Raw genomic sequence first — 27,082 nt, forward strand, 5'->3', positions numbered from 1 at the left:
CTGGATGGCATACCAGTGGAAGTATAAACAACTTTTTTTATATCCTCAAAGGACCATTATTAGCATGTTTTAACCACTCCTATATAAATGGTAGATTATCAGACACGGAACAAGAAGGTCTGATATCATTATTACTGAAACAGGACCCAAGTGGTGTATATATAAAGATCCAGTCCATTTAAAAAAATGGAGACCTGCATCACAACACTGAAGTGTAAGAGAAGTCTTCGCAAAATGCTTGGCTCATAGAATTTAAAAAATATTGTCAGATATTATTCATCCTAATCAGACAGGTTTTTTACATGAATGATACATTGGAGATAATATAAGACAAGTACTGGAAACAATAGAATACTATGAAATATCGGGGACACACATAGCTGATTTTGAAAAGGCTTTTGATAAAGTACGACTGGAGTTTATATATAAATGCCTAGAATATTTCAATTTTGGGCAATCTCTTATAAAATGAGTTAGTCATGTATAGTAACCCTAGGTGTAAAATAGTAAATAATGGCTACATCTCAGAAAATGTTAAACTCTCTAGAGGAGTAGAACAAGGTTGTCCACTATCGGCATATCTATTTATTATTGCCATTGAAATGTTAGCTGTTAAGATTAGATCAAACAATATTAAGGGATTAGAAATCCGTGCCTTAAAAACTAAGGTGTCATTGTACGCTGATGATTCATGTTTTCTTTTAAAACCACAACTAGTCCCTCCACGGCCCTCTAGATACTTTTGCTATTCTCTCTGGATTAAAACCAAATGATGATAAATGTACCATATTACGTATTGGATCACTAACAAATGCACATTTTACATTACCATGTAGTTTACCAATTAAATGGTCTGACGGAGATGTGGACATACTCGGTATACACATCCCAAAAGAAAGAAATGATCTCACTACAATACATTTTTATAGAAAGTTAGCAAAAATAGATAAGATCTTGCTACCATGGAAAGGAAAATACCTGTCTATTTGTGGAAAAATCACCCTGATTAACTCTTTAGTCATATCACAGTTGACCTATTTGCTTATGGTTTTGCCTACACCTAGTGACCTGCTTTTTAAATTATATGAACATTGTAACGGCGTTCTTCGTTTGTAGAAAGAGAGTCGGACCGATATGCAGCGTAGTGGTTACTCATGACTTTAATGAAGAAAGTGACACATGAAATAACTATACAAATACGAAAACAACAAACGGAACGTGAAACCTAATTACAGCCTATCTGGTTAAACTACACAGAGACAGGAACAATCACCCACGAAATACAAAGCGAAACTCAGGCTACCTAAATACGGTTCCCAATCAGAGACAACGAGAAATCACCTGACTCTGATTGAGAACCGCCTCAGGCAGCCAAGCCTATACAACACCCCTAATCAGCCGCGATCCCAAATACTACAAACCCCAGTACGAACATACAATAACATAAACCCCTGTCACACCCTGGCCTGACCAAATATATAACGAAAACACAAACTACAATGACCAAGGCGTGACAAACATAAAATATTCAATTTGATTTGGAACGGCAAGCCAGAAAATTTAAAAGGGCCTATTTATATAACGAATATGAATTTCGGAGGGCAGACATTATTAAATATTAAAGCATTAGACCTCTCACTAAAGGCATCAGTCATACAAAAGTTACACTTAAATCCAAACTGGTTCTCTAGTAAATTGGTACAAATGTCTCATCCTATGTTGTCACGGTGCTGACTGTTGCCCGTCGCCTGCAGTAAAAGCCTCTATCCCGTCCTCTTGATAGGCAGAGTTCATTAGGATTTTAGTCACTTCGGTGCAACGAGGGCCTTGCTGTGCGGCCCTACCAACCCTTCTATATATTTGTAATGGCCCTTGGCGTGAGTTGGGTTTGTTCCTTCGTTCACGTTGTCACTCCCTTATTTCCCGGTCTAGTGTGGGGCCTTGGATAGATGAGGACTTTATTACTTTATGTTTATAGACTCTTCCTATACTCCCTAACCTTGGGTCCTCTTCTCTTTATATATCAATACCTAATAACAGTAGTCTAGTATGGGGCCTTGGATAGATGAGGACTTTATTACTTTATGTTTATAGACTCTTCCTATACTCCCTAACCTCCTCTTCTCTTTATATATCAATACCTAATAACAGTAGTCTAGTATGAGGCCTTGGATAGATGAGGACTTTATTACTTTATGTTTATAGACTCTTCCTATACTCACTTACCTTGTGTCTTCTTTTATATATCAATACCTAATAACAGTAGTCTAGTATGGGGCCTTGGATAGATGAGGACTTTATTACTTTATGTTTATAGACTCTTCCTATACTCCCTAACCTCCTCTTCTCTTTATATATCAATACCTAATAACAGTAGTCTAGTGTGGGGCCTTGGATAGATGAGGACTTTATTACGTTATGTTTATAGACTCTTCCTATACTCCCTAACCTTGGGTCCTCTTCTCTTTATATATCAATACCTAATAACAGTAGTCTAGTGTGGGGCCTTGGATAGATGAGGACTTTATTACTTTATGTTTATAGTCTCTTCCTATACTCCCTAACCTTGGGTCCTCTTCTCTTTATATATCAATACCTAATAACAGTAGTCTAGTATGGGGCCTTGGATAGATGAGGACTTTATTACTTTATGTTTATAGACTCTTCCTATACTCCCTAACCTCCTCTTCTCTTTATATATCAATACCTAATAACAGTAGTCTAGTATGGGGCCTTGGATAGATGAGGACTTTATTACTTTATGTTTATAGACTCTTCCTATACTCCCTAACCTCCTCTTCTCTTTATATATCAATACCTAATAACAGTAGTCTAGTATGGGGCCTTGGATAGATGAGGACTTTATTACTTTATGTTTATAGTCTCTTCCTATACTCCCTAACCTCCTCTTCTCTTTATATATCAATACCTAATAACAGTAGTCTAGTATGGGGCCTTGGATAGATGAGGACTTTATTACTTTATGTTTATAGACTCTTCCTATACTCCCTAACCTCCTCTTCTTCTCTTTATATATCAATACCTAATAACAGTAGTCTAGTATGGGGCCTTGGATAGATGAGGACTTTATTACTTTATGTTTATAGACTCTTCCTATACTCCCTAACCTTGGGTCCTCTTCTCTTTATATATCAATACCTAATAACAGTAGTCTAGTATGGGGCCTTGGATAGATGAGGACTTTATTACTTTATGTTTATAGACTCTTCCTATACTCCCTAACCTTGGGTCCTCTTCTCTTTATATATCAATACCTAATAACAGTAGTCTAGTATGGGGCCTTGGATAGATGAGGACTTTATTACTTTATGTTTATAGTCTCTTCCTATACTCCCTAACCTTGGGTCCTCTTCTCTTTATATATCAATACCTAATAACAGTAGTCTAGTATGGGGCCTTGGATAGATGAGGACTTTATTACTTTATGTTTATAGACTCTTCCTATACTCCCTAACCTTGGGTCCTCTTCTCTTTATATATCAATACCTAATAACAGTAGTCTAGTATGGGGCCTTGGATAGATGAGGACTTTATTACTTTATGTTTATAGACTCTTCCTATACTCCCTAACCTTGTTTATAGGTCCTCTTCTCTTTATATATCAATACCTAATAACAGTAGTCTAGTATGGGGCCTTGGATAGATGAGGACTTTATTACTTTATGTTTATAGACTCTTCCTATACTCCCTAACCTCCTCTTCTCTTTATATATCAATACCTAATAACAGTAGTCTAGTATGAGGCCTTGGATAGATGAGGACCTTATTACTTTATGTTTATAGACTCTTCCTATACTCCCTAACCTTGGGTCCTCTTCTCTTTATATATCAATACCTAATAACAGTAGTCTAGTATGGGGCCTTGGATAGATGAGGACTTTATTACTTTATGTTTATAGACTCTTCCTATACTCCCTAACCTTGGGTCCTCTTCTCTTTATATATCAATACCTAATAACAGTAGTCTAGTATGGGGCCTTGGATAGATGAGGACTTTATTACTTTATGTTTATAGACTCTTCCTATACTCCCTAACCTTGGGTCCTCTTCTCTTTATATATCAATACCTAATAACAGTAGTCTAGTATGGGGCCTTGGATAGATGAGGACTTTATTACTTTATGTTTATAGACTCTTCCTATACTCCCTAACCTCCTCTTCTCTTTATATATCAATACCTAATAACAGTAGTCTAGTATGGGGCCTTGGATAGATGAGGACTTTATTACTTTATGTTTATAGACTCTTCCTATACTCCCTAACCTCCTCTTCTCTTTATATATCAATACCTAATAACAGTAGTCTAGTATGGGGCCTTGGATAGATGAGGACTTTATTACTTTATGTTTATAGACTCTTCCTATACTCCCTAACCTTGGGTCCTCTTCTCTTTATATATCAATACCTAATAACAGTAGTCTAGTATGGGGCCTTGGATAGATGAGGACTTTATTACTTTATGTTTATAGACTCTTCCTATACTCCCTAACCTCCTCTTCTCTTTATATATCAATACCTAATAACAGTAGTCTAGTATGAGGCCTTGGATAGATGGATAGATGAGGACTTGGATTATTACTTTATGTTTATAGACTCTTCCTATACTCCCTAACCTTGGGTCCTCTTCTCTTTATATATCAATACCTAATAACAGTAGTCTAGTATGGGGCCTTGGATAGATGAGGACTTTATTACTTTATGTTTATAGACTCTTCCTATACTCCCTAACCTTGGGTCCTCTTCTCTTTATATATCAATACCTAATAACAGTAGTCTAGTATGGGGCCTTGGATAGATGAGGACTTTATTACTTTATGTTTATAGACTCTTCCTATACTCCCTAACCTTGGGTCCTCTTCTCTTTATATATCAATACCTAATAACAGTAGTCTAGTATGGGGCCTTGGATAGATGAGGACTTTATTACTTTATGTTTATAGACTCTTCCTATACTCCCTAACCTTGGGTCCTCTTCTCTTTATATATCAATACCTAATAACAGTAGTCTAGTATGGGGCCTTGGATAGATGAGGACTTTATTACTTTATGTTTATAGACTCTTCCTATACTCCCTAACCTTGGGTCCTCTTCTCTTTATATATCAATACCTAATAACAGTAGTCTAGTATGGGGCCTTGGATAGATGAGGACTTTATTACTTTATGTTTATAGACTCTTCCTATACTCCCTAACCTTGGGTCCTCTTCTCTTTATATATCAATACCTAATAACAGTAGTCTAGTATGGGGCCTTGGATAGATGAGGACTTTATTACTTTATGTTTATAGACTCTTCCTATACTCCCTAACCTCCTCTTCTCTTTATATATCAATACCTAATAACAGTAGTCTAGTATGGGGCCTTGGATAGATGAGGACTTTATTACTTTATGTTTATAGACTCTTCCTATACTCCCTAACCTTGGGTCTCCTCTTCTCTTTATATATCAATACCTAATAACAGTAGTCTAGTATGGGGCCTTGGATAGATGAGGACTTTATTACTTTATGTTTATAGACTCTTCCTATACTCCCTAACCTTGGGTCCTCTTCTCTTTATATATCAATACCTAATAACAGTAGTCTAGTATGGGGCCTTGGATAGATGAGGACTTTATTACTTTATGTTTATAGACTCTTCCTATACTCCCTAACCTCCTCTTCTCTTTATATATCAATACCTAATAACAGTAGTCTAGTATGGGGCCTTGGATAGATGAGGACTTTATTACTTTATGTTTATAGACTCTTCCTATACTCCCTAACCTCCTCTTCTCTTTATATATCAATACCTAATAACAGTAGTCTAGTATGGGGCCTTGGATAGATGAGGACTTTATTACTTTATGTTTATAGACTCTTCCTATACTCCCTAACCTCCTCTTCTCTTTATATATCAATACCTAATAACAGTAGTCTAGTATGGGGCCTTGGATAGATGAGGACTTTATTACTTTATGTTTATAGACTCTTCCTATACTCCCTAACCTCCTCTTCTCTTTATATATCAATACCTAATAACAGTAGTCTAGTATGGGGCCTTGGATAGATGAGGACTTTATTACTTTATGTTTATAGACTCTTCCTATACTCCCTAACCTCCTCTTCTCTTTATATATCAATACCTAATAACAGTAGTCTAGTATGGGGCCTTGGATAGATGAGGACTTTATTACTTTATGTTTATAGACTCTTCCTATACTCCCTAACCTCCTCTTCTCTTTATATATCAATACCTAATAACAGTAGTCTAGTGTGGGGCCTTGGATAGATGAGGACTTTATTACTTTATGTTTATAGACTCTTCCTATACTCCCTAACCTTGGGTCCTCTTCTCTTTATATATCAATACCTAATAACAGTAGTCTAGTGTGGGGCCTTGGATAGATGAGGACTTTATTACTTTATGTTTATAGACTCTTCCTATACTCCCTAACCTTGGGTCCTCTTCTCTTTATATATCAATACCTAATAACAGTAGTCTAGTATGGGGCCTTGGATAGATGAGGACTTTATTACTTTATGTTTATAGACTCTTCCTATACTCCCTAACCTCCTCTTCTCTTTATATATCAATACCTAATAACAGTAGTCTAGTATGGGGCCTTGGATAGATGAGGACTTTATTACTTTATGTTTATAGACTCTTCCTATACTCCCTAACCTCCTCTTCTCTTTATATATCAATACCTAATAACAGTAGTCTAGTATGGGGCCTTGGATAGATGAGGACTTTATTACTTTATGTTTATAGACTCTTCCTATACTCCCTAACCTCCTCTTCTCTTTATATATCAATACCTAATAACAGTAGTCTAGTATGGGGCCTTGGATAGATGAGGACTTTATTACTTTATGTTTATAGACTCTTCCTATACTCCCTAACCTCCTCTTCTCTTTATATATCAATACCTAATAACAGTAGTCTAGTATGGGGCCTTGGATAGATGAGGACTTTATTACTTTATGTTTATAGACTCTTCCTATACTCCCTAACCTCCTCTTCTCTTTATATATCAATACCTAATAACAGTAGTCTAGTATGGGGCCTTGGATAGATGAGGACTTTATTACTTTATGTTTATAGACTCTTCCTATACTCCCTAACCTTGGGTCCTCTTCTCTTTATATATCAATACCTAATAACAGTAGTCTAGTGTGGGGCCTTGGATAGATGAGGACTTTATTACTTTATGTTTATAGACTCTTCCTATACTCCCTAACCTTGGGTCCTCTTCTCTTTATATATCAATACCTAATAACAGTAGTCTAGTATGGGGCCTTGGATAGATGAGGACTTTATTACTTTATGTTTATAGACTCTTCCTATACTCCCTAACCTTGGGTCCTCTTCTCTTTATATATCAATACCTAATAACAGTAGTCTAGTATGGGGCCTTGGATAGATGAGGACTTTATTACTTTATGTTTATAGACTCTTCCTATACTCCCTAACCTTGGGTCCTCTTCTCTTTATATATCAATACCTAATAACAGTAGTCTAGTATGGGGCCTTGGATAGATGAGGACTTTATTACTTTATGTTTATAGACTCTTCCTATACTCCCTAACCTTGGGTCCTCTTCTCTTTATATATCAATACCTAATAACAGTAGTCTAGTATGGGGCCTTGGATAGATGAGGACTTTATTACTTTATGTTTATAGACTCTTCCTATACTCCCTAACCTCCTCCTCTTCTCTTTATATATCAATACCTAATAACAGTAGTCTAGTATGGGGCCTTGGATAGATGAGGACTTTATTACTTTATGTTTATAGACTCTTCCTATACTCCCTAACCTTGGGTCCTCTTCTCTTTATATATCAATACCTAATAACAGTAGTCTAGTATGGGGCCTTGGATAGATGAGGACTTTATTACTTTATGTTTATAGTCTCTTCCTATACTCCCTAACCTTGGGTCCTCTTCTCTTTATATATCAATACCTAATAACAGTAGTCTAGTATGGGGCCTTGGATAGATGAGGACTTTATTACTTTATGTTTATAGACTCTTCCTATACTCCCTAACCTTGGGTCCTCTTCTCTTTATATATCAATACCTAATAACAGTAGTCTAGTATGGGGCCTTGGATAGATGAGGACTTTATTACTTTATGTTTATAGACTCTTCCTATACTCCCTAACCTCCTCTTCTCTTTATATATCAATACCTAATAACAGTAGTCTAGTATGGGGCCTTGGATAGATGAGGACTTTATTACTTTATGTTTATAGACTCTTCCTATACTCCCTAACCTCCTCTTCTCTTTATATATCAATACCTAATAACAGTAGTCTAGTATGGGGCCTTGGATAGATGAGGACTTTATTACTTTATGTTTATAGACTCTTCCTATACTCCCTAACCTTGGGTCCTCTTCTCTTTATATATCAATACCTAATAACAGTAGTCTAGTATGGGGCCTTGGATAGATGAGGACTTTATTACTTTATGTTTATAGACTCTTCCTATACTCCCTAACCTCCTCTTCTCTTTATATATCAATACCTAATAACAGTAGTCTAGTATGGGGCCTTGGATAGATGAGGACTTTATTACTTTATGTTTATAGACTCTTCCTATACTCCCTAACCTTGGGTCCTCTTCTCTTTATATATCAATACCTAATAACAGTAGTCTAGTATGGGGCCTTGGATAGATGAGGACTTTATTACTTTATGTTTATAGACTCTTCCTATACTCCCTAACCTTGGGTCCTCTTCTCTTTATATATCAATACCTAATAACAGTAGTCTAGTATGGGGCCTTGGATAGATGAGGACTTTATTACTTTATGTTTATAGACTCTTCCTATACTCCCTAACCTTGGGTCCTCTTCTCTTTATATATCAATACCTAATAACAGTAGTCTAGTATGGGGCCTTGGATAGATGAGGACTTTATTACTTTATGTTTATAGACTCTTCCTATACTCCCTAACCTTGGGTCCTCTTCTCTTTATATATCAATACCTAATAACAGTAGTCTAGTATGGGGCCTTGGATAGATGAGGACTTTATTACTTTATGTTTATAGACTCTTCCTATACTCCCTAACCTCCTCTTCTCTTTATATATCAATACCTAATAACAGTAGTCTAGTATGGGGCCTTGGATAGATGAGGACTTTATTACTTTATGTTTATAGACTCTTCCTATACTCCCTAACCTTGGGTCCTCTTCTCTTTATATATCAATACCTAATAACAGTAGTCTAGTATGGGGCCTTGGATAGATGAGGACTTTATTACTTTATGTTTATAGACTCTTCCTATACTCCCTAACCTTGGGTCCTCTTCTCTTTATATATCAATACCTAATAACAGTAGTCTAGTATGGGGCCTTGGATAGATGAGGACTTTATTACTTTATGTTTATAGACTCTTCCTATACTCCCTAACCTTCCTCTTCTCTTTATATATCAATACCTAATAACAGTAGTCTAGTATGGGGCCTTGGATAGATGAGGACTTTATTACTTTATGTTTATAGACTCTTCCTATACTCCCTATTACCTTGTTTATAGACTCTTCCTCTTCTCTTTATATATCAATACCTAATAACAGTAGTCTAGTATGGGGCCTTGGATAGATGAGGACTTTATTACTTTATGTTTATAGACTCTTCCTATACTCCCTAACCTCCTCTTCTCTTTATATATCAATACCTAATAACAGTAGTCTAGTATGGGGCCTTGGATAGATGAGGACTTTATTACTTTATGTTTATAGACTCTTCCTATACTCCCTAACCTCCTCTTCTCTTTATATATCAATACCTAATAACAGTAGTCTAGTATGGGGCCTTGGATAGATGAGGACTTTATTACTTTATGTTTATAGACTCTTCCTATACTCCCTAACCTCCTCTTCTCTTTATATATCAATACCTAATAACAGTAGTCTAGTATGGGGCCTTGGATAGATGAGGACTTTATTACTTTATGTTTATAGACTCTTCCTATACTCCCTAACCTTGGGTCCTCTTCTCTTTATATATCAATACCTAATAACAGTAGTCTAGTATGGGGCCTTGGATAGATGAGGACTTTATTACTTTATGTTTATAGACTCTTCCTATACTCCCTAACCTCCTCTTCTCTTTATATATCAATACCTAATAACAGTAGTCTAGTGTGGGGCCTTGGATAGATGAGGACTTTATTACTTTATGTTTATAGACTCTTCCTATACTCCCTAACCTTGGGTCCTCTTCTCTTTATATATCAATACCTAATAACAGTAGTCTAGTATGAGGCCTTGGATAGATGAGGACTTTATTACTTTATGTTTATAGACTCTTCCTATACTCCCTAACCTTGGGTCCTCTTCTCTTTATATATCAATACCTAATAACAGTAGTCTAGTATGGGGCCTTGGATAGATGAGGACTTTATTACTTTATGTTTATAGACTCTTCCTATACTCCCTAACCTCCTCTTCTCTTTATATATCAATCTTTATATATCAATACCTAATAACAGTAGTCTAGTATGGGGCCTTGGATAGATGAGGACTTTATTACTTTATGTTTATAGACTCTTCCTATACTCCCTAACCTTGGGTCCTCTTCTCTTTATATATCAATACCTAATAACAGTAGTCTAGTATGGGGCCTTGGATAGATGAGGACTTTATTACTTTATGTTTATAGACTCTTCCTATACTCCCTAACCTTGGGTCCTCTTCTCTTTATATATCAATACCTAATAACAGTAGTCTAGTATGGGGCCTTGGATAGATGAGGACTTTATTACTTTATGTTTATAGACTCTTCCTATACTCCCTAACCTCCTCTTCTCTTTATATATCAATACCTAATAACAGTAGTCTAGTGTGGGGCCTTGGATAGATGAGGACTTTATTACTTTATGTTTATAGACTCTTCCTATACTCCCTAACCTCCTCTTCTCTTTATATATCAATACCTAATAACAGTAGTCTAGTGTGGGGCCTTGGATAGATGAGGACTTTATTACTTTATGTTTATAGACTCTTCCTATACTCCCTAACCTTGGGTCCTCTTCTCTTTATATATCAATACCTAATAACAGTAGTCTAGTATGGGGCCTTGGATAGATGAGGACTTTATTACTTTATGTTTATAGACTCTTCCTATACTCACTAACCTTGTGTCTTCTTTTATATATCAATACCTAATAACAGTAGTCTAGTATGAGGCCTTGGATAGATGAGGACTTTATTACTTTATGTTTATAGTCTCTTCCTATACTCACTTACCTTGTGTCTTCTTTTATATATCAATACCTAATAACTTATTTTCTGTTAGTTATTATGCTCGTCAGCTAGTAGTCACTTGGAAACTAGTATTGTTATATGTATTTGACTTTTCCAAAGATATATTATTGTCCACACAATGAAATATTCTTTAGTGCAATCACTTTAACCTATAACCAGGGTCACTTTCTGTTCAGTGTCAAAGGCGTTTGCTCTCCAGATCGTTAATCTGGCCTAGTTGTCAAAGTTTCAAGCTTTTATTAAGTCACTCTGTTTTTTGTCTTATACACGTTATTACAATTCAATGGTTATACAGTCCCAATACATCAATAATGCTCAATCAATCCTTAATGCGCTATGCTATGCCAAATAATATTGCAAATATAAATCGCTTAACACACTTCTTATAACTCTTAAACAAAGCAAATAACCATATATTTACCTTGAAGCTCTATTCCCTTGGTCCTTCCCAAACTGCTCTTTATAAGAGTAGTAATATTTTTGCAGCCCCCACTGTTTATAATACTATAATTTTCTTATGTAGTCCGAATTTCCTATGGTTCCACTTTTTACTGCCTACTGTTTAGATATTGATTCCCTTTTATCGACCCTCTGCTACTACGAGGCTTACTTATTTCTGGGCTTTTTCCATCTTGCCAAACTGCAATTTTCACTGACACACCCAAGATGGAACTTGTTGCTCCCAAGAGTTCTCTACGCCTAACATTCTCTCTTTCACAACCGTGTTCTCTTATTCTCTTATTCTTTTTATGTGGTGTGAGCTTCCAGTGTACAACACAATTCTTAAGATGTACCAGTCAATAGTTTGCTCGTGCCTTGATGTCAAAGTAGTCAATACAAACAGAGTATAGTAAAAGTAATTCACCTTGTCTGATGATTCTCTATGATGTCTATATAGGTTGAGGATCATGCCTAGGAACTGATCTCTCCTGCTTTTACACCTCTTTTAGACACTCAGTTTGGGGGAAGATGTTCGGGAGTGCAATCTAACACAGTGTGCCATTACATTATGTCCTTGCCACTTTTTGTTGCCGCGTGCTCAAGATTTTTTATTTATTTTATTTGACCTTTATTTAACTAGTCAAGTCAGTTAAGAACAAATTCTTATTTTCAATGACTGCCTAGGAACAGTGGGTTAACTGCCTGTTCAGGGGCAGAACGACAGACTTGCCAGCTCGGGAGTTTTTGAACTAGTCCAATACTCTAACCACTAGGCTACCCTGCCGCCCCAGATTAAGTAGCACTTAGTCCAATGTTAGTTCCTTCAGCACTGATGCCCATAAGTATTCTTCTGTTGGGGCGTTGGTTTGGTATGTCTGTTCATACCACTCCTCCTCAGTCTTTCTGTAGGTTGGTTCTTGTTTAAAACCTGTTATGGCTGCATCCCTTTGTTCTCAATTTCCGCCTGAAGACATACCCAAATCTAACTGCCTGTAGCTCAGCCCCAGTGGCACGGATTTGCATATTATTGGTATCATTTGAATGGAAACATTCTGAAGTTTGTGGAAATGTTCATTGAATGTTGGAGAATATAACACAGATCTGGTGGAAGAAAAGCGAAAGAAAGAGCATACGTTTTCTGTTTTTTATTGTTGTAGCATCATCTTTCACATGTACTAGAATAGCCACACAGTCGGATAGGATGCTGGAGATAATTTTGATGGATAACACAAGAGGGAAACTGTAGGTGTGCAAAGTTTCAGACTGATAAGTTCAGGAATGGGTGAGCAACATGACATTTAGCATGAAGTCACCCAGGTGTCCCACACAAGTTGCCCAAATGTACCCAAGTGGCCGAAATGGTGAAATGACCTATAACTATATACAGCAGTGCAAATAACTATATACAACATATCAAAAAGCACTTCTAACACACACACAAATTTAGAAAATATGTTCCAAAACATGTCCCATAGCAGTCTCTTTCTGATGTAAAGCAGAGGCAAACTGAACAAGTGGTGCATTTCATGCGACACAGAACACAACGATGCCTCCATGCTGTGCCCTTTTGGCCCTGAGGCACAGTCATGCCTGCAGTAATGAACTGTGGCATATGAACACCACTGGGGGCAGAGGTAGAGCAGGCAGCTTGGCACCGGGGGCTCCCAGTCGGAGTCGCTATCACTGTGAAAGAAAACATTAAAAAAATATTTGTATTGTATGAGCCTTTTATCATCACATAAAATGAACAGATATGTATTGTATAGAGCAGAGGGAACAGTCACTAAGGTGAAGTGCTGTTCCATTCAACTCCGGCCATTGTTGTGGGCCTGCCCTCCCCTGAACAGCACCCAATGTCTATTTCATATGGAAACGAAGAGGAGTACCAGGCGCAGTGGCCATGTGTGTTTGCTGTTCTACTCCATATATATACACACACACACACCTAAACAAACCAACACACACACCCAAACAAACCACACATTTCATTGCAAATTTGTAAAAAAATATATTTATATTTCATAAAATGGCATTAGCACTTACCCGTCCAGAAGTACGTCCAGAAGTACAGCTCCTCAGTTCCTGATTGAACCATAACACTCAAAGATTCCTCAAACAAAAAATCTCTCACCTTCACTTTTTTACTTTCACTTTAGACTTTGACTTCGCTTTTCCTGATTTATTCGCCATGATGTCTTCAATGAAATCGTTGAAAATACAACTTTCCGAAATACAACTGCGCGTAACAAGCCTCATAGCAACTCCTCTGATCGTCAAGGTGAGAATGGAGTTTGTTACGCATGCGATATCAAACAAGGAATGGTGCTCCAACCCAAAACCATTACATACTGGCGATTACCTCAGCTCATTGGCTATCTACCCAGCTAGATTTCAAGAAGATCAGTGGTCAAGAATGTTTAATGTTACAAAGTTACAAAGTTGTTACAAAGTTGTATTTTTTTCTGAAATTTCCCCTGATGTTGATCCCTGTACAGACAGGGTTCGCAGACATAACAGGATTTATGCCCCGTACTTGTAGTTCCCGTGCATTTGGCTCCCTCTGCTGGTCACTTGCTGTTGTGGCAGTTTCTTCTTTCATTCCTCAGTCAATAGTTGGTCTTAGAGCCCATGAATGTGGCTCTGGATCTGGACCGGCCACTGAGGGAGGGGTCTGATCTTTTTTGGCTTTTGCCACAATGTTCAAGAAGGGCCTTTTTCCCTTTATTCAGATTACACCGGCCCACTTTCGATTGATCCCAGCTCTGTAGATTCTGCTGTGAGTCAGAGTCATTAGATCATTTATTTTGGTATTGTCCATATGTAGCTCGTTTTTGGTCACAGGTCCAGGAATGGCTGAAGAATTGCAACATTTACCTAGAACTAACGCTGCAGACAGCAATACTGGGTGATTTGAAAAGCCATAATCAATAATATAATAATTATTTTAGAAAAAAAAATATTTTTCATTTACAATCTGTAGAAGCTATGAGAATAGGAAGGTTCAAGTCATTTGAAGCATCACAGCACAGTTGAAAATATATATGGCAAATAGAGATCTAAAATGGATGATGTTGAGAGATGGATGGGAGAGGTTGAATGGAGCTGAAGGGTGTGACTAGATGATGTTGAGAGATGGATGGGAGAGGTTGAATGGAGCTGAAGGGTGGGACTAGATGATGTTGAGAGATGGATGGGAGAGGTTGAATGGAGCTGAAGGGTGGGACTAGATGATGTTGAGAGATGGATGGGAGAGGTTGAATGGAGCTGAAGGGTGGGACTAGATGATGTTGAGAGATGGATGGGAGAGGTTGAATGGAGCTGAAGGGTGTGACTAGATGATGTTGAGAGATGGATGGGAGAGGTTGAATGGAGCTGAAGGGTGGGACTAGATGATGTTGAGAGATGGATGGGAGAGGTTGAATGGAGCTGAAGGGTGGGACTAGATGATGTTGAGAGATGGATGGGAGAGGTTGAATGGAGCTGAAGGGTGGGACTGGATGATGTTGAGAGATGGATGGGAGAGGTTGAATGGAGCTGAAGGGTGGGACTGGATGATGTTGAGAGATGGATGGGAGAGGTTGAATGGAGCTGAAGGGTGGGACTAATTGACCGGTGGAAATATGGTCTGATTAATCCAACATGTAGGACACAGGCTCTGTAAAATGTATTTATGTTCAGAACTTTTGTGAAATAGCACAGTTACAAATAGAAGTCAAACTGGATGGACATCAGAAATGGAGGAAGGACTAAAAACAAACACAAAAATAACTATTCTAAAATAGACTGTCTGTAAAAAGTGGACAAGATGTATACATTAAAGGTAAAAGCAGAAGTGTTTATTAGTTTACTCCAATTGGTGGAAGGGTTTGCGGGGATTAATAATAAAGGTATATTCTTTAAAAAAGTATGTATATCTATATAGGTATGTATGCATGTGTGTATGGATATATATATTTACCAAAAACATATATGGGGGTTTGGAAATGATGCAGACAATTACATTGATGGAACCAATATTCTTTCCGCAATATTTAGCTGATCCGCTAACAATTTAAAAATGTGCACCTAATCTCAACTCGTTACTTGTATAAAAGACACCTGGGAGCCAGAAATCTTTCTGATTGAGAGGGGGTCAAATACATATTTCCCTAATTTCAAATGCAAATCAATTTATATCATTTTTGACATGTGTTTTTCTGGATTTTTTGTTGTTATTCTGTCTCACCTTTCAAATAAACCTACCGTTAAAATTATAGACTGATCGTTTATATACACACTGCTCAAAAAAATAAAGGGAACACTTAACCAACACAATGTAACTCCAAGTCAATCACACTTCTGTGAAATCAAACTGTCCACTCAGGAAGCAACACTGATTGACAATACATTTCACATGCTGTTGTGCAAATGGAATAGACAACAGGTGGAAATTACGCGGTGCTTTCACTCTAGTGGTAGCACGAGACAGAGTCTACAACCCACACAAGTGGATCAGGTAGTGCAGCTCATCCAGGATGGCACATCAATGCAAGCTGTGGCAAGAAGGTTTGCTGTGTCTGTCAGCGTAGTGTCCAGAGCATGGAGGCGCTACCAGGAGACAGGCCAGTACATCAGGAGATGTGGAGGAGGCCGTAGGAGGGCAACAACCCAGCAGCAGGACCGCTACCTCCGCCTTTGTGCAAGCAGGAGCACTGCCAGAGCCCTGCAAAATGACCTCCAGCAGGCCACAAATGTGCATGTGTCTGCTCAAACGGTCAGAAACAGACTCCATGAGGGTGGTATGAGGGCCCGACGTCCACAGGTGGGGGTTGTGCTTACAGCCCAACACTGTGCAGGACGTTTGCCACAGCCAGAGAACACCAAGATTGGCAAATTCGCCACTGGCGCCCTGTGCTCTTCACAGATGAAAGCAGGTTCACACTGAGCACATGTGACAGACGTGACAGAGTCTGGAGATGCCGTGAAGAACGTTCTGCTGCCTGCAACATCCTCCAGCATGACCGGTTTGGCGGTGGGTCAGTCATGGTGTGGGGTGGCATTTCTTTGGGGGGCCGCACAGCCCCCCATGTGCTCGCCAGAGGTAGCCTGACTGCCATTGGGTATCGAGATGAGATCTTCAGACCCCTTGTGAGACCATATGCTGGTGCGGTTGGCCCTGGGTTCCTCCTAATGCAAGACAATGCTAGACCTCATGTGGCTGGAGTGTGTCAGCAGTTCCTGCATTAGGAAGGCATTGATGCTATGGACTGGCCCCCCTGTTCCCCAGACCTGAATCCAATTGAGCACATCTGTGACATCATGTCTCGCTCCATCCACCAACGCCACGTTGCACCACAGACTGTCCACCTCATCAGGAGCATGCCCAGGCATTGTAGGGAGGTCATACAGGCACGTGGAGGCCACACACACTACTGAGCCTCATTTTGACTTGTTTTAAGGACATTACATCAAAGTTGGATCAGCCTGTAGTGTGGTTTTCCACTTTAATTTTGAGTGTGACTCCAAATCCAGACCTCCATGGGTTGATAAATTTGATTTCCATTGATCATTTTTGTGTGATTTTGTTGTTAGCACATTTAGCTATGTAAAGAAAAAAGTATTTAATAAGAATATTTCATTCATTCAGATCTAGGATGTTATTTTAGTGTTCCCTTTATTTTTTTGAGCAGTGTATGTATGTATGTGTGTGTGTGTGTATGTGTGTGTGTGTGTATGTGTGTATGTATGTATGTGTGTATGTGTGTGTGTGTGTATGTATGTATGTGTGTATGTATGTATGTATGTGTGTATGTATGTATGTATGTATGTATGTATGTATGTATGTGTATGTAAGGTCTGGACAACAGGCCCTGTGATTTGACCTCTGTCTGAACTCTGTCTGAGAAGTAGTTGGTGAACCAGGCGAGGCAGTCATTTGAGAAACCAAGGCTGTCGAGTCTGCCGATAAGAACGCGGTGATTGACAGTTGAAAGCCTTGGCCAGGTCGATGAATACGGCTGCACGGTATTGTCTCTTATCGATGGCGGTTATGATATTGTTTAGGACCTTGAGTGTGGCTGAGGTGCACCAGTGACTAGCTCGGAAACCAGATTCCATAGCGGAGAAGGTACAGTGGGATTTGAAATGGTCGGTGATCTGTTTGTTAACTTGGCTTTTTAAGATTTTAGAATGGCAGGGCAGGATGGATATATAGGTCTATAACCTTTTGGGTCTATAACAGTGTCCCCCTTTGAAGAGGGGCATGACCGCGGCAGCTTTCCAATCTTTGGGGATCTCAGACGATATGAGAGGTTGAACAGGCTAGTAATGGGGTTGCAACAATTTCTGTGGATAATTTTGTCAGAAAGAGGGTCCAGATTGCCCGCATTCAGGGCTCCAACCACCCAATTTATAATAGGAAAAAAGTGCACTTTGGGGAACTTTCCATCTATAATCTCTCTCCCTCTCTTTCTTTCTCAAATAAGTTTTATTGTAGTGCAGAGGAAATTAATACAAATGCACATTTTGTTTAGTGAGCTCGTTTAAAAAAAAAACATGTTTTAATTAAATGACAACAGGAACATACAATTACGTCAGCAGTATAACGGCAGGACAGCAGTTTAAACACATTTAAACCAAATGGATACTTAAGCAGTATTAATAAAGGAAAGGACCCTGACTGAAGACCAAACCAACACTCTCTTTCCCTCCCCATAGGGACTGCTACCACCTGGGCATCCCAAATAACTTTGACTACCATCGCTTCCTCAAGTTTGCTCGTGTGTGTGAGGTAGATGGGAAGAAGCAGATCTGCACCAGAGAAAAGGTGAAGGCTTGGCCCTAGATTTCACCTCTCATTCATTCCCTTCATTGTTATGTTTTCATTTACCTTTTCATTCAACTTGGTGAAGTAATGAGGTATTAGTCTAGTTTAGTGGTGATGTAGACTAGGCTCAGCTATCGACTAGTCTAGGGGGTGTACTTGTACATCAAGCTGCCTCACACTACAGAATCAGGAGATGGGCTCCTGCCCCATGGGCCGCTCAGACAAGGTCACTTCCGTTACCGGTGATATCCATGTGTGTTGTCCACATACAGGAAGTGGGTAATCTCTACGACATGTTCCACACACGCAGCTACCTCCACAGAAAAGCCTACCAGCACAAAGTGGGACACATAATAGAGACAATGTAAGTGCTCTCGCATCAACAGCTATTCATTCTACTGTTAAATATCTAGCTGACTTACGATCTCTTATATAGTCATACATACAGGTTCTCAGACATTCAGGTGCTTTTCTGCTGTATGTTATGGGTTAAAAATGACAAGTTTGATTTAAGTGCGTGTGTGCCTGTCTGTATTGATTCAGGATCACAGAAGCCTTCATCAAGGCAGAACCCCACATCAAGATTCAAGGTTCAAAGGGAGAAATGTTCACCATCTCCACAGCAATAAATGACATGGAGGCCTACACTAAACTCACTGGTCAGTTCAACCTCATAGAAATATAATATGTAGAATGGCTCTGGTCTTGTCTACTCACTCTCATTATATGGTTCAAACCTCTTTGGTTGTCAGGGTTTTTTTTCTTTCTAGATGTCATGGCTGCCCTAACAGGCTGGGTTTGCCAGACCTGGTTCTCTGTCACGTTCATGTCCATAATCACAGCCTAGATTTGGTTTGCATGATTAACCTCTTCTCTTCCCACACTCCTTGTCTCCTCTCCTGTCTCTCTCCGTCTCCTCTCCTGTCTCTCTCCTGTCTCTCTCCTGTCTCTCTCCTGGTCTCTCTCCTGGTCTCTCTCCTGGTCTCTCTCCTGGTCTCTCTCCTGGTCTCTCTCCGGTCTCTCTCCTGGTCTCTCTCCTGGTCTCTCTCCTGGTCTCTCTCCTGGTCTCTCTCCTGTCTCTCTCCGGTCTCTCTCCGGTCTCTCTCCTGTCTCTCTCCGGTCTCCTCTCCGGTCTCCTCTCCGGTCTCCTCTCCGGTCTCCTCTCCTGTCTCCTCTCCTGTCTCCTCTCCTGTCTCCTCTCCTGTCCTCTCTCCTGTCTCCTCTCCTGGTCTCCTCTCCTGTCTCCTCTCCTGTCTCCTCTCCTGTCTCCTCTCCTGGTCTCTCTCCTGGTCTCTCTCCTGTCCTCTCTCCATCTCCTCTCCTGGTCTCTCTCCGTCTCCTCTCCTGGTCTCTCTCCTGGTCTCTCTCCTGGTCTCTCTCCTGGTCTCTCTCCTGGTCTCCTCTCCTGGTCTCTCTCCTGGTCTCTCTCCTGGTCTCTCTCCTGGTCTCTCTCCTGGTCTCTCTCCTGGTCTCTCTCCTGTCTCCTCTCCTGGTCTCTCTCCTGGTCTCTCTCCTGGTCTCTCTCCTGTCTCCTCTCCTGGTCTCTCTCCTGTCTCCTCTCCTGGTCTCTCTCCTGTCTCCTCTCCTGGTCTCCTCTCCTGGTCTCTCTCCTGGTCTCTCTCCTGGTCTCTCTCCTGTCTCCTCTCCTGGTCTCCTCTCCTGGTCTCTCTCCTGGTCTTCTCTCCTGTCTTCTCTCCTGTCTTCTCTCCTGTCTTCTCTCCTGTCTCCTCTCCTGTCTCTCTCCTCTCCTGTCTCCTCTCCTGGTCTCCTCTCCTGGTCTCCTCTCCTGGTCTCCTCTCCTGTCTCCTCTCCTGGTCTCTCTCCTGTCTCCTCTCCTGGTCTCTCTCCTGGTCTCCTCTCCTGGTCTCCTCTCCTGTCTCCTCTCCTGGTCTCTCTCCTGGTCTTCTCTCCTGGTCTCCTCTCCTGTCTCCTCTCCTGTCTCCTCTCCTGTCTCCTCTCCTGTCTCCTCTCCTGTCTCCTCTCCTGTCTCTCTCCTGTCTCCTCTCCTGGTCTCTCTCCGTCTCCTCTCCTGGTCTCTCTCCGTCTCCTCTCCTGGTCTCTCTCCGTCTCCTCTCCTGGTCTCTCTCCTGGTCTCCTCTCCTGGTCTCTCTCCTGGTCTCTCTCCTGTCTCCTCTCCTGGTCTCTCTCCTGGTCTCTCTCCTGTCTCCTCTCCTGGTCTCTCTCCTGTCTCTCTCCTGGTCTCTCTCCTGTCTCTCTCCTGTCTCTCTCTCCTGTCTCTCTCTCCTCGTCTCTCTCTCCTGTCTCTCTCTCCTGTCTCCTCTCCTTGTCTCTCTCCGTCTCCTCTCCTGTCTCTCTCCGTCTCCTCTCCTGTCTCTCTCTCCTGTCTCCTCTCCTGGTCTCTCTCCTGTCTCCTCTCCTGTCTCTCTCCTTGTCCTCTCTCCTGGTCTCTCTCCTGGTCTCTCTCCTGGTCTCTCTCCTGTCTCTCTCCTGTCTCCTCTCCTGGTCTCTCTCCTGTCTCTCTCCTGGTCTCTCTCCTGTCTCTCCCCCCCTTCTCTCCTGTCTCTTCCCCCCCTCTCCATATAGACCATGTGTTTGAGCAGATCCTGTACTCGTCATCCTCTGAGCTGGCAGAGGCCAGAAATATCCTCCACAACATCACCTGCAGAAACCTCTACAAGAATTTGGGACAGACCCAAGCCGAGAAACGTGTGGTGGTCTCACAGGTGTGTGTGTGCATGTCTGGGGGATGGAGGGTGAATATCCTCCCATGGCTTTTCTAGGTGATCCATATTATGTGCCTCTCATCCTCCTCTTTTCTCGCCCAGGAACAGCTCCAGGAATGGGCAATTGAATTGGCGAAGTGCAGGCCTAAGAAAGACCTCCAGGGCGTCATTCTAGAGCCAGGGGACTTTGTAGTCAATGTGAGTGTCCAGTCTTTTCACCTCACTCAGGGAACTGATGGAAGACACAGGTCACATAACAAGCCCGTCTATAGATAACCTTTATTACCGTTGGCTTTATTGGAAAATGTCAAATCAATAAAATGTATTTTTATAAAGCCCTTTTTACATCAGCAGTTGTCATGTTGCCATGAAGGCCAGATTAACCACCATCAGTTTTTTTGGGGGGGGTTATTACCATTTAGGTCTATGTTTTTTTGTGAGCCCAACTCGCCGTTTCTCTAGAGAGAAATCAAATCCTTCTCAATTGAAAAAGCTCAAATATTTTTCGTCATTATTTCATAATGCATTTGTTTTACAAAAATGATTGATATCGAAAACCAGGACTCTTTTAATAACCGAACCGACCTAGAAAACGCACTAATCGCTCAGCAATACTCTTTGCCTCTTTATCTATCTCTCGCTCTCTCTTTCTGTCCCTCTTTCTTTCTCTTCATCAGATCATCAACATGGACTGGGGTATGAAGGAGAAGAACCCCATCAACAACATGCGTTTCTACTGTAAGAATACCCCAACCAAAACCACCCAGATCAGCAGGAACCAGGTCAATACTACAATTCACTCTCAAATCTTTTTAGAAATAGTCTGTTCTTTTTGGATCTTGAAAACATTATTTTACATGATTGTTCTCCCCTGTAGGTGTCTCAGATGCTGCCAGATCAGTTTGCTGAGCAGCAGATCAGGGTCTACTTTAAGAAGAGAGATGAGAAGACTGTGGAGGCAGCTAAGATTAACTATGTCAAGTGGTGCATGGACAACAACTTCTCCAAGCCTCAGGTCAGGAGGCCTCTTATCTCTTTCATTTACTGTATGGATCTCTATCTCAAACTGTTAGCGTTGTGGAGAAAATCAAATGTATTTATATAGCCCTTCTTACATTAGCTGATATTTCAAAGTGCTGTACAGAAACCCAGCCTTAAACCCCAAACAGCAAGCAGTACAGGTGTAGAAGCACGGTGGCTAGGAATAACTCCCTAGAAAGGCCAAAACCTAGGAAGAAACCTAGAGAGGAACCAGGCTATGAGGGGTGGCCAGTCCTCTTCTGGCTGTGCCGGGTGGAGATTATAACAGAACATGGCCAAGATGTTCAAATGTTCATAAATGACCAGCATGGTCAAATAATAATAATCATAGTAGTTGTCGAGGGTGCAGCAAGTCAGCACCTCAGCAGTAAATGTCAGTTTGCTTTTCATAGCTGATCATTAAGAGTATCTCTACCGCTCCTGCTGTCTCTAGAGAGTTGAAAACAGCAGGTCTGGGACAGGTAGCACGTCCGGTGAACAGGTCAGGGTTCCATAGCCACAGGCAGAACAGTTGACAGATGATGATATTTGAGTGCAAGGCTAAGCCAGCTAGCTATGACCAGCTTACCTGCACCACACATAATCAATCAAAAACATGCTTTCATGAAGTCCATCTGCCAGGTCACAAAGTGATTATACAAGAACCCTGCCAAAAACACCAAACGGCAAGTAATGCAGATGTAGAAGCACGGTGGCTAGGAAGATACCTAGAGAGGAACCAGGCTCCTAGGGGTGGCCAGTACTCTTCTGGCTGTGCCAGGTTCATAGATGACCAGCAGGGTCAAATAATAATAATCACAGTGGTTGTAGAGGATGCAACAGGACAGCACCTCCATGAGTAAATGTCAGTTGGCTTTTCATAGCCGATCATTCAGAGTTAGAGACAGCAGGTGCGGTAGAGAAAGAGTCGAAAACAGCAGGTCCCTGGACAAGGTAGCACGTCCGGTGAACAGGTCAGGGTTCCCTAGCCACAGGCAGAACAGTTGAAACTGGAGCAGCAGCACGACCAAGTGGACTGCGGACATCAAGGAGTCATCAGGCCAGGTAGTCCTGAGGCATGGTCCTGGGGCTCAGGTCCTCCGAGGAAAGAGAAAGCGAGAATTAGAGGGAGCATACAGGACACCGGATAAGACAGGAGAAATACTCCAGATATAACAGACTGACCCTAGCCCCCTGACACAAACTATTACAGCATAATTACCGGAGGCTGAGACGGGAGGGGTTGGGAGACCCTGTGGCCCCATCCAACTATACCCCCAGACAGGGCCAACCAGGCAGGATATAACCCCACCCACTTTGCCGAAGCACAGCCCCCACACCACTAGAGGGATATCTTCAACCACCAACTTACTACCCTGAGACAAGGCCAAGTATAGCCCACGAAGATCTCCCCCACGGCACGAACCCGAGGGGGGAGCCAAACCGGACAGGAAGATCACGTTAGAGACTCAACCCACTCGAGTGACACACCGCTCCTTGGGACGGCACGGAAGAGTACCAGTAAGCCAGTGACTCAGCCCCCGTAATAGGGTTAGAGGCAGAGAATCCCAGTGGAAAGAGGGGAACCGGCCAGGCATAGACAGCAAGGGCTGTTTTTTGCTCCAGAGCCTTTCCATTCACCTTCACACACCTGGGCCAGACTACACTCAATCATATGACCCACTGAAGAGATGAGTCTTCAGTAAAGACTTAAAGGTCAAGACTGAGTCTACGTTTCTCACATGGATAAGCAGACCATTCCATAAAAATGGAGCTCTGTAGGAGAAAGCCCTGCCTCCAGCTGTTTGCTTAGAAATTCTAGGGACAATTAGGAGGCCTGCGTCTTGTGACCGTAGCATACATATAGTTATGTATGGCAGGACCAAATCAGAGAGATAGGTAGGAGCAAGCCCATGTAATGCTTTGTAGGTTAGCAGTAAAACCTTCAAATCAGCCCTTGCCTTCACAGGAAGCTAGTGTAGAGAGGCTAGCACTGGAGTAATGTGATCACATTTTCTGGTTCTAGTCTAGATTCTAGCAGCCGTGTTTAGCACAAACTGAAGTTTGTTTAGTGCTTTAGCCGGAGAGTAGAGCATTGCAGTAGTCTAATCTAGAAGTGTGTTTTCCAATTTTCCTAGAAGTGGTTAGTCTATCAAATTGACTCTGGTATCTGTTTGTGTTCATGTTTGTTTAGGACGGAGATTCGATTGCACCGGAGCTCACCCCTCTGAAGCGAAGCTGGGCCCCCAATTATGATGAGAACGATGATGAACAGGATAGCCAGGGAGGAAGAAGCAGGGCTGCAGTCAACATTGGACAACAGAAGGCAAAAGCCAGACTCTTTTAGGAGGATGAGAAAGAGGATCAGTCTGTTTACTTCTTATGGCAGTTCTGGAGAGCTACAGGGTATGCAAGGTTTTGTTCCAACCCAGCACTAACACACCTGATTCAGCTAGTCTAGGTTATAATGATTGAGTAGCTGAATCAGTCTAGTTGATGCTGGGTGGGAACTAACCGTTGCGTACCCTGGTGCTCCCTAGGACTAGGTGTTGGGGACCAAAGATGGTGGATAAATGTCTTGCTCAGGCTGTTTACCTTTAAACAAATGGTCATTGTTCTCGTCTTAAAGGAAAACTCCACCCAAAATGCTATCTTCGTATTTGTCCTTAGTCCATTGTTGATACAGCAATGGAGTTAAAGATATCTAACTTTCGAAATACAGAAATACACCTGGGATGATGTATTTTGCATTGTATGATACAAAACGCAGCATCATACCGGCTGTATTTTGAAAGTTATGCAGTATATCTTGAGAACTTGATTGCTGACTTGCAAAACATTTTGGGACTATATCAACAAGGGTCTAATGAAACAAATACCAAAGTATCAAAGTATCGTTTTTGGGTGGACATCAATGGGATAGCAGCTGGGTCGGGTCTGCTTAGTTCATTGACTCTATATGAACCAGAGAATATTAGGGAGTTGGAGATCAGTGTCTAGGAGCAACGTCCAGAAGAAGACCTTTGTCTCAGGGTTCTGTTCACTCTCAGTTCTGTTAGGGATTATATCATATAGTCTTTATTTTACTCTCTTTTTATCTCGTTTTATTTTAAGCATATGTTATAGGTTTTTAAGTGCGGTTATTTTACCTTATCTAATTATCGGTGTCATTGTGTGGGAGCCTGTGAGTGTGAAAATACTTTGTGACTTTCAGATTCCTGACTTTTCTCTGGCTATGCATCTCGATGTGCCACGATCATACAGGCATCTTTCAGATAGCCTAGCAGCAACTGTTACATATTTATACAACCTGATGAAAGTTGTTCTCAAACCCTTTTTGGACAATCATGCTTGTTTTACATTGTAGCTCAGTATGTCATTGTTTCATGGTATTGTATCACTATTGTTTGTCTTTCAGGGCATTGTCTTTCTTATAAACATGGTTTCTACAAGGTTTTAGTTTATATATAGGCACCCACCATAGCTAGCCTGGTCGTTGACATACGTACAGTATGTTTGGTGAGGTAAAAAAAAGTGGCCCCTTGAACTGACAAACAGAGATGGGTCACAGTGTGCAGTGCAGTGTGGGTAGTGTAGTCAGTTATACATACACAATGCATGCGGTGTGTCTGATTCAGACCTGAAACTTTTTTGGTTTGGACTGTTTCTGATTAGTGTGGTGTTTCTCTAAGTGCTGCGGTATCACATTGTGTTTTCATCCATGTTACCTTTGTGAGTCTGACTATGTTCTCCTCATTTAAACCATATAAACACAATGTTTTACCATACAGTCTGCATCAAGATGAGTCCACAGCTGTTAGTCATTGATGGTATGTTTGTTGATTTAATTATGTGCTTTGTTTAAAAATATATATATAATGAAAGACAAATCGTAGAGACAGTCAACGTTTCAGGGACTTTATGATACAGAGTACAACTGTCAACAGCTGTGAAATACAACTATTTTCTCTGCCTGGCTATCTGAGTTCTGTTTTCTGTTTTCTTAGAGCTCTGTGTAGATGTCTTTTGGCACAGGTCTAAGATCAGCATTCCCTCACTAAATCCTCAATTGAACCATTCGAGGGGTGAACTCAAAGCTGACGTGATGAGTTCTGTGTCTATGAACGTCGTCCAGTGTTTCACATCTTTCTCCACTAGAGGGCGGTAAGAGATCCCCTTTCCATAGAGGGGATTTTCTGTAAAGCAGAAACGGCTCTGGCAACAATCACATATCTAAGTATGTATACAATACATGGCTCACTGACAAAGGGATACACACACCGAAACACACACACTTAGACAGTAATACCAGTCAGTCTGAGTAAGGATTTTGCAGGAAAGGATTGGCTGACTGTCCTGGCCCGAGTCCGCTGTGGAAATTACAATATTCTATTTCTAGTTGTAGTCACAGAGGAATGAACTTCTGTTGTTTGGACAGGAAAGTTATATTACAGGAAGTGGAGGTAAAACGCTGCCCTGCTACACGCACATACTCTTCCATTACACATCCTGTGGCACTGATTCTCAGCCAGCCGAGGAATATCCACCCCTCCCTCACACCACCACAAGGCCAACTGCCTGCTATAGTATTTTTATAATCTTCATCCTCCCTGACCTGTTGCTCCCCTCCTGGCGCCAGTGGTCTCAGCCCCCCCCATATCCCCCTGTCTCACACACACTCAGCCCCCCCACCATCCCCCTGTCTCACACACCACCCAGCCCCTCCATGGATAATTGAGACCAGCTGTTGCAAGGTGCCTTCCCTCCACCCCCCTCCTCCTCTACCTCTCCGTTACCCTCCTGCTGCACTTGCCTCTCTGGCAGATTGGATTGGTATTTGTAGACCCCT

At 41.2% G+C, this 27,082-nt stretch overlaps 1 protein-coding gene across 2 annotated transcripts in view; it reads left to right on the forward strand.

Moving 5' to 3' along the window:
* LOC124045591 (deoxynucleoside triphosphate triphosphohydrolase SAMHD1-like) overlaps positions 1 to 26,211 on the forward strand; it is a 47,065-nt gene extending 20,854 nt beyond the window's left edge. Inside the window, exons 9-16 of one of the 2 annotated variants that reach the window (XM_046364984.1) lie at positions 18,421 to 18,529; positions 18,802 to 18,893; positions 19,073 to 19,188; positions 21,074 to 21,213; positions 21,322 to 21,411; positions 21,891 to 21,995; positions 22,091 to 22,228; positions 24,428 to 26,211. In XM_046364984.1, coding sequence (XP_046220940.1) covers positions 18,421 to 18,529; positions 18,802 to 18,893; positions 19,073 to 19,188; positions 21,074 to 21,213; positions 21,322 to 21,411; positions 21,891 to 21,995; positions 22,091 to 22,228; positions 24,428 to 24,580 — 943 coding nt within the window. In that variant the 3' untranslated portion in view covers positions 24,581 to 26,211. Of the gene's footprint in view, positions 1 to 18,420; positions 18,530 to 18,801; positions 18,894 to 19,072; positions 19,189 to 21,073; positions 21,214 to 21,315; positions 21,412 to 21,890; positions 21,996 to 22,090; positions 22,229 to 24,427 lie in introns of both variants that reach the window. The other variant, XM_046364983.1, reaches the window with a different exon arrangement.
* Positions 26,212 to 27,082: the final 871 nt, after the last annotated feature.

This window comes from Oncorhynchus gorbuscha, linkage group LG10, assembly GCF_021184085.1.
Source record: "Oncorhynchus gorbuscha isolate QuinsamMale2020 ecotype Even-year linkage group LG10, OgorEven_v1.0, whole genome shotgun sequence".
NCBI classification, from domain to species: Eukaryota; Metazoa; Chordata; class Actinopteri; order Salmoniformes; family Salmonidae; genus Oncorhynchus; species Oncorhynchus gorbuscha.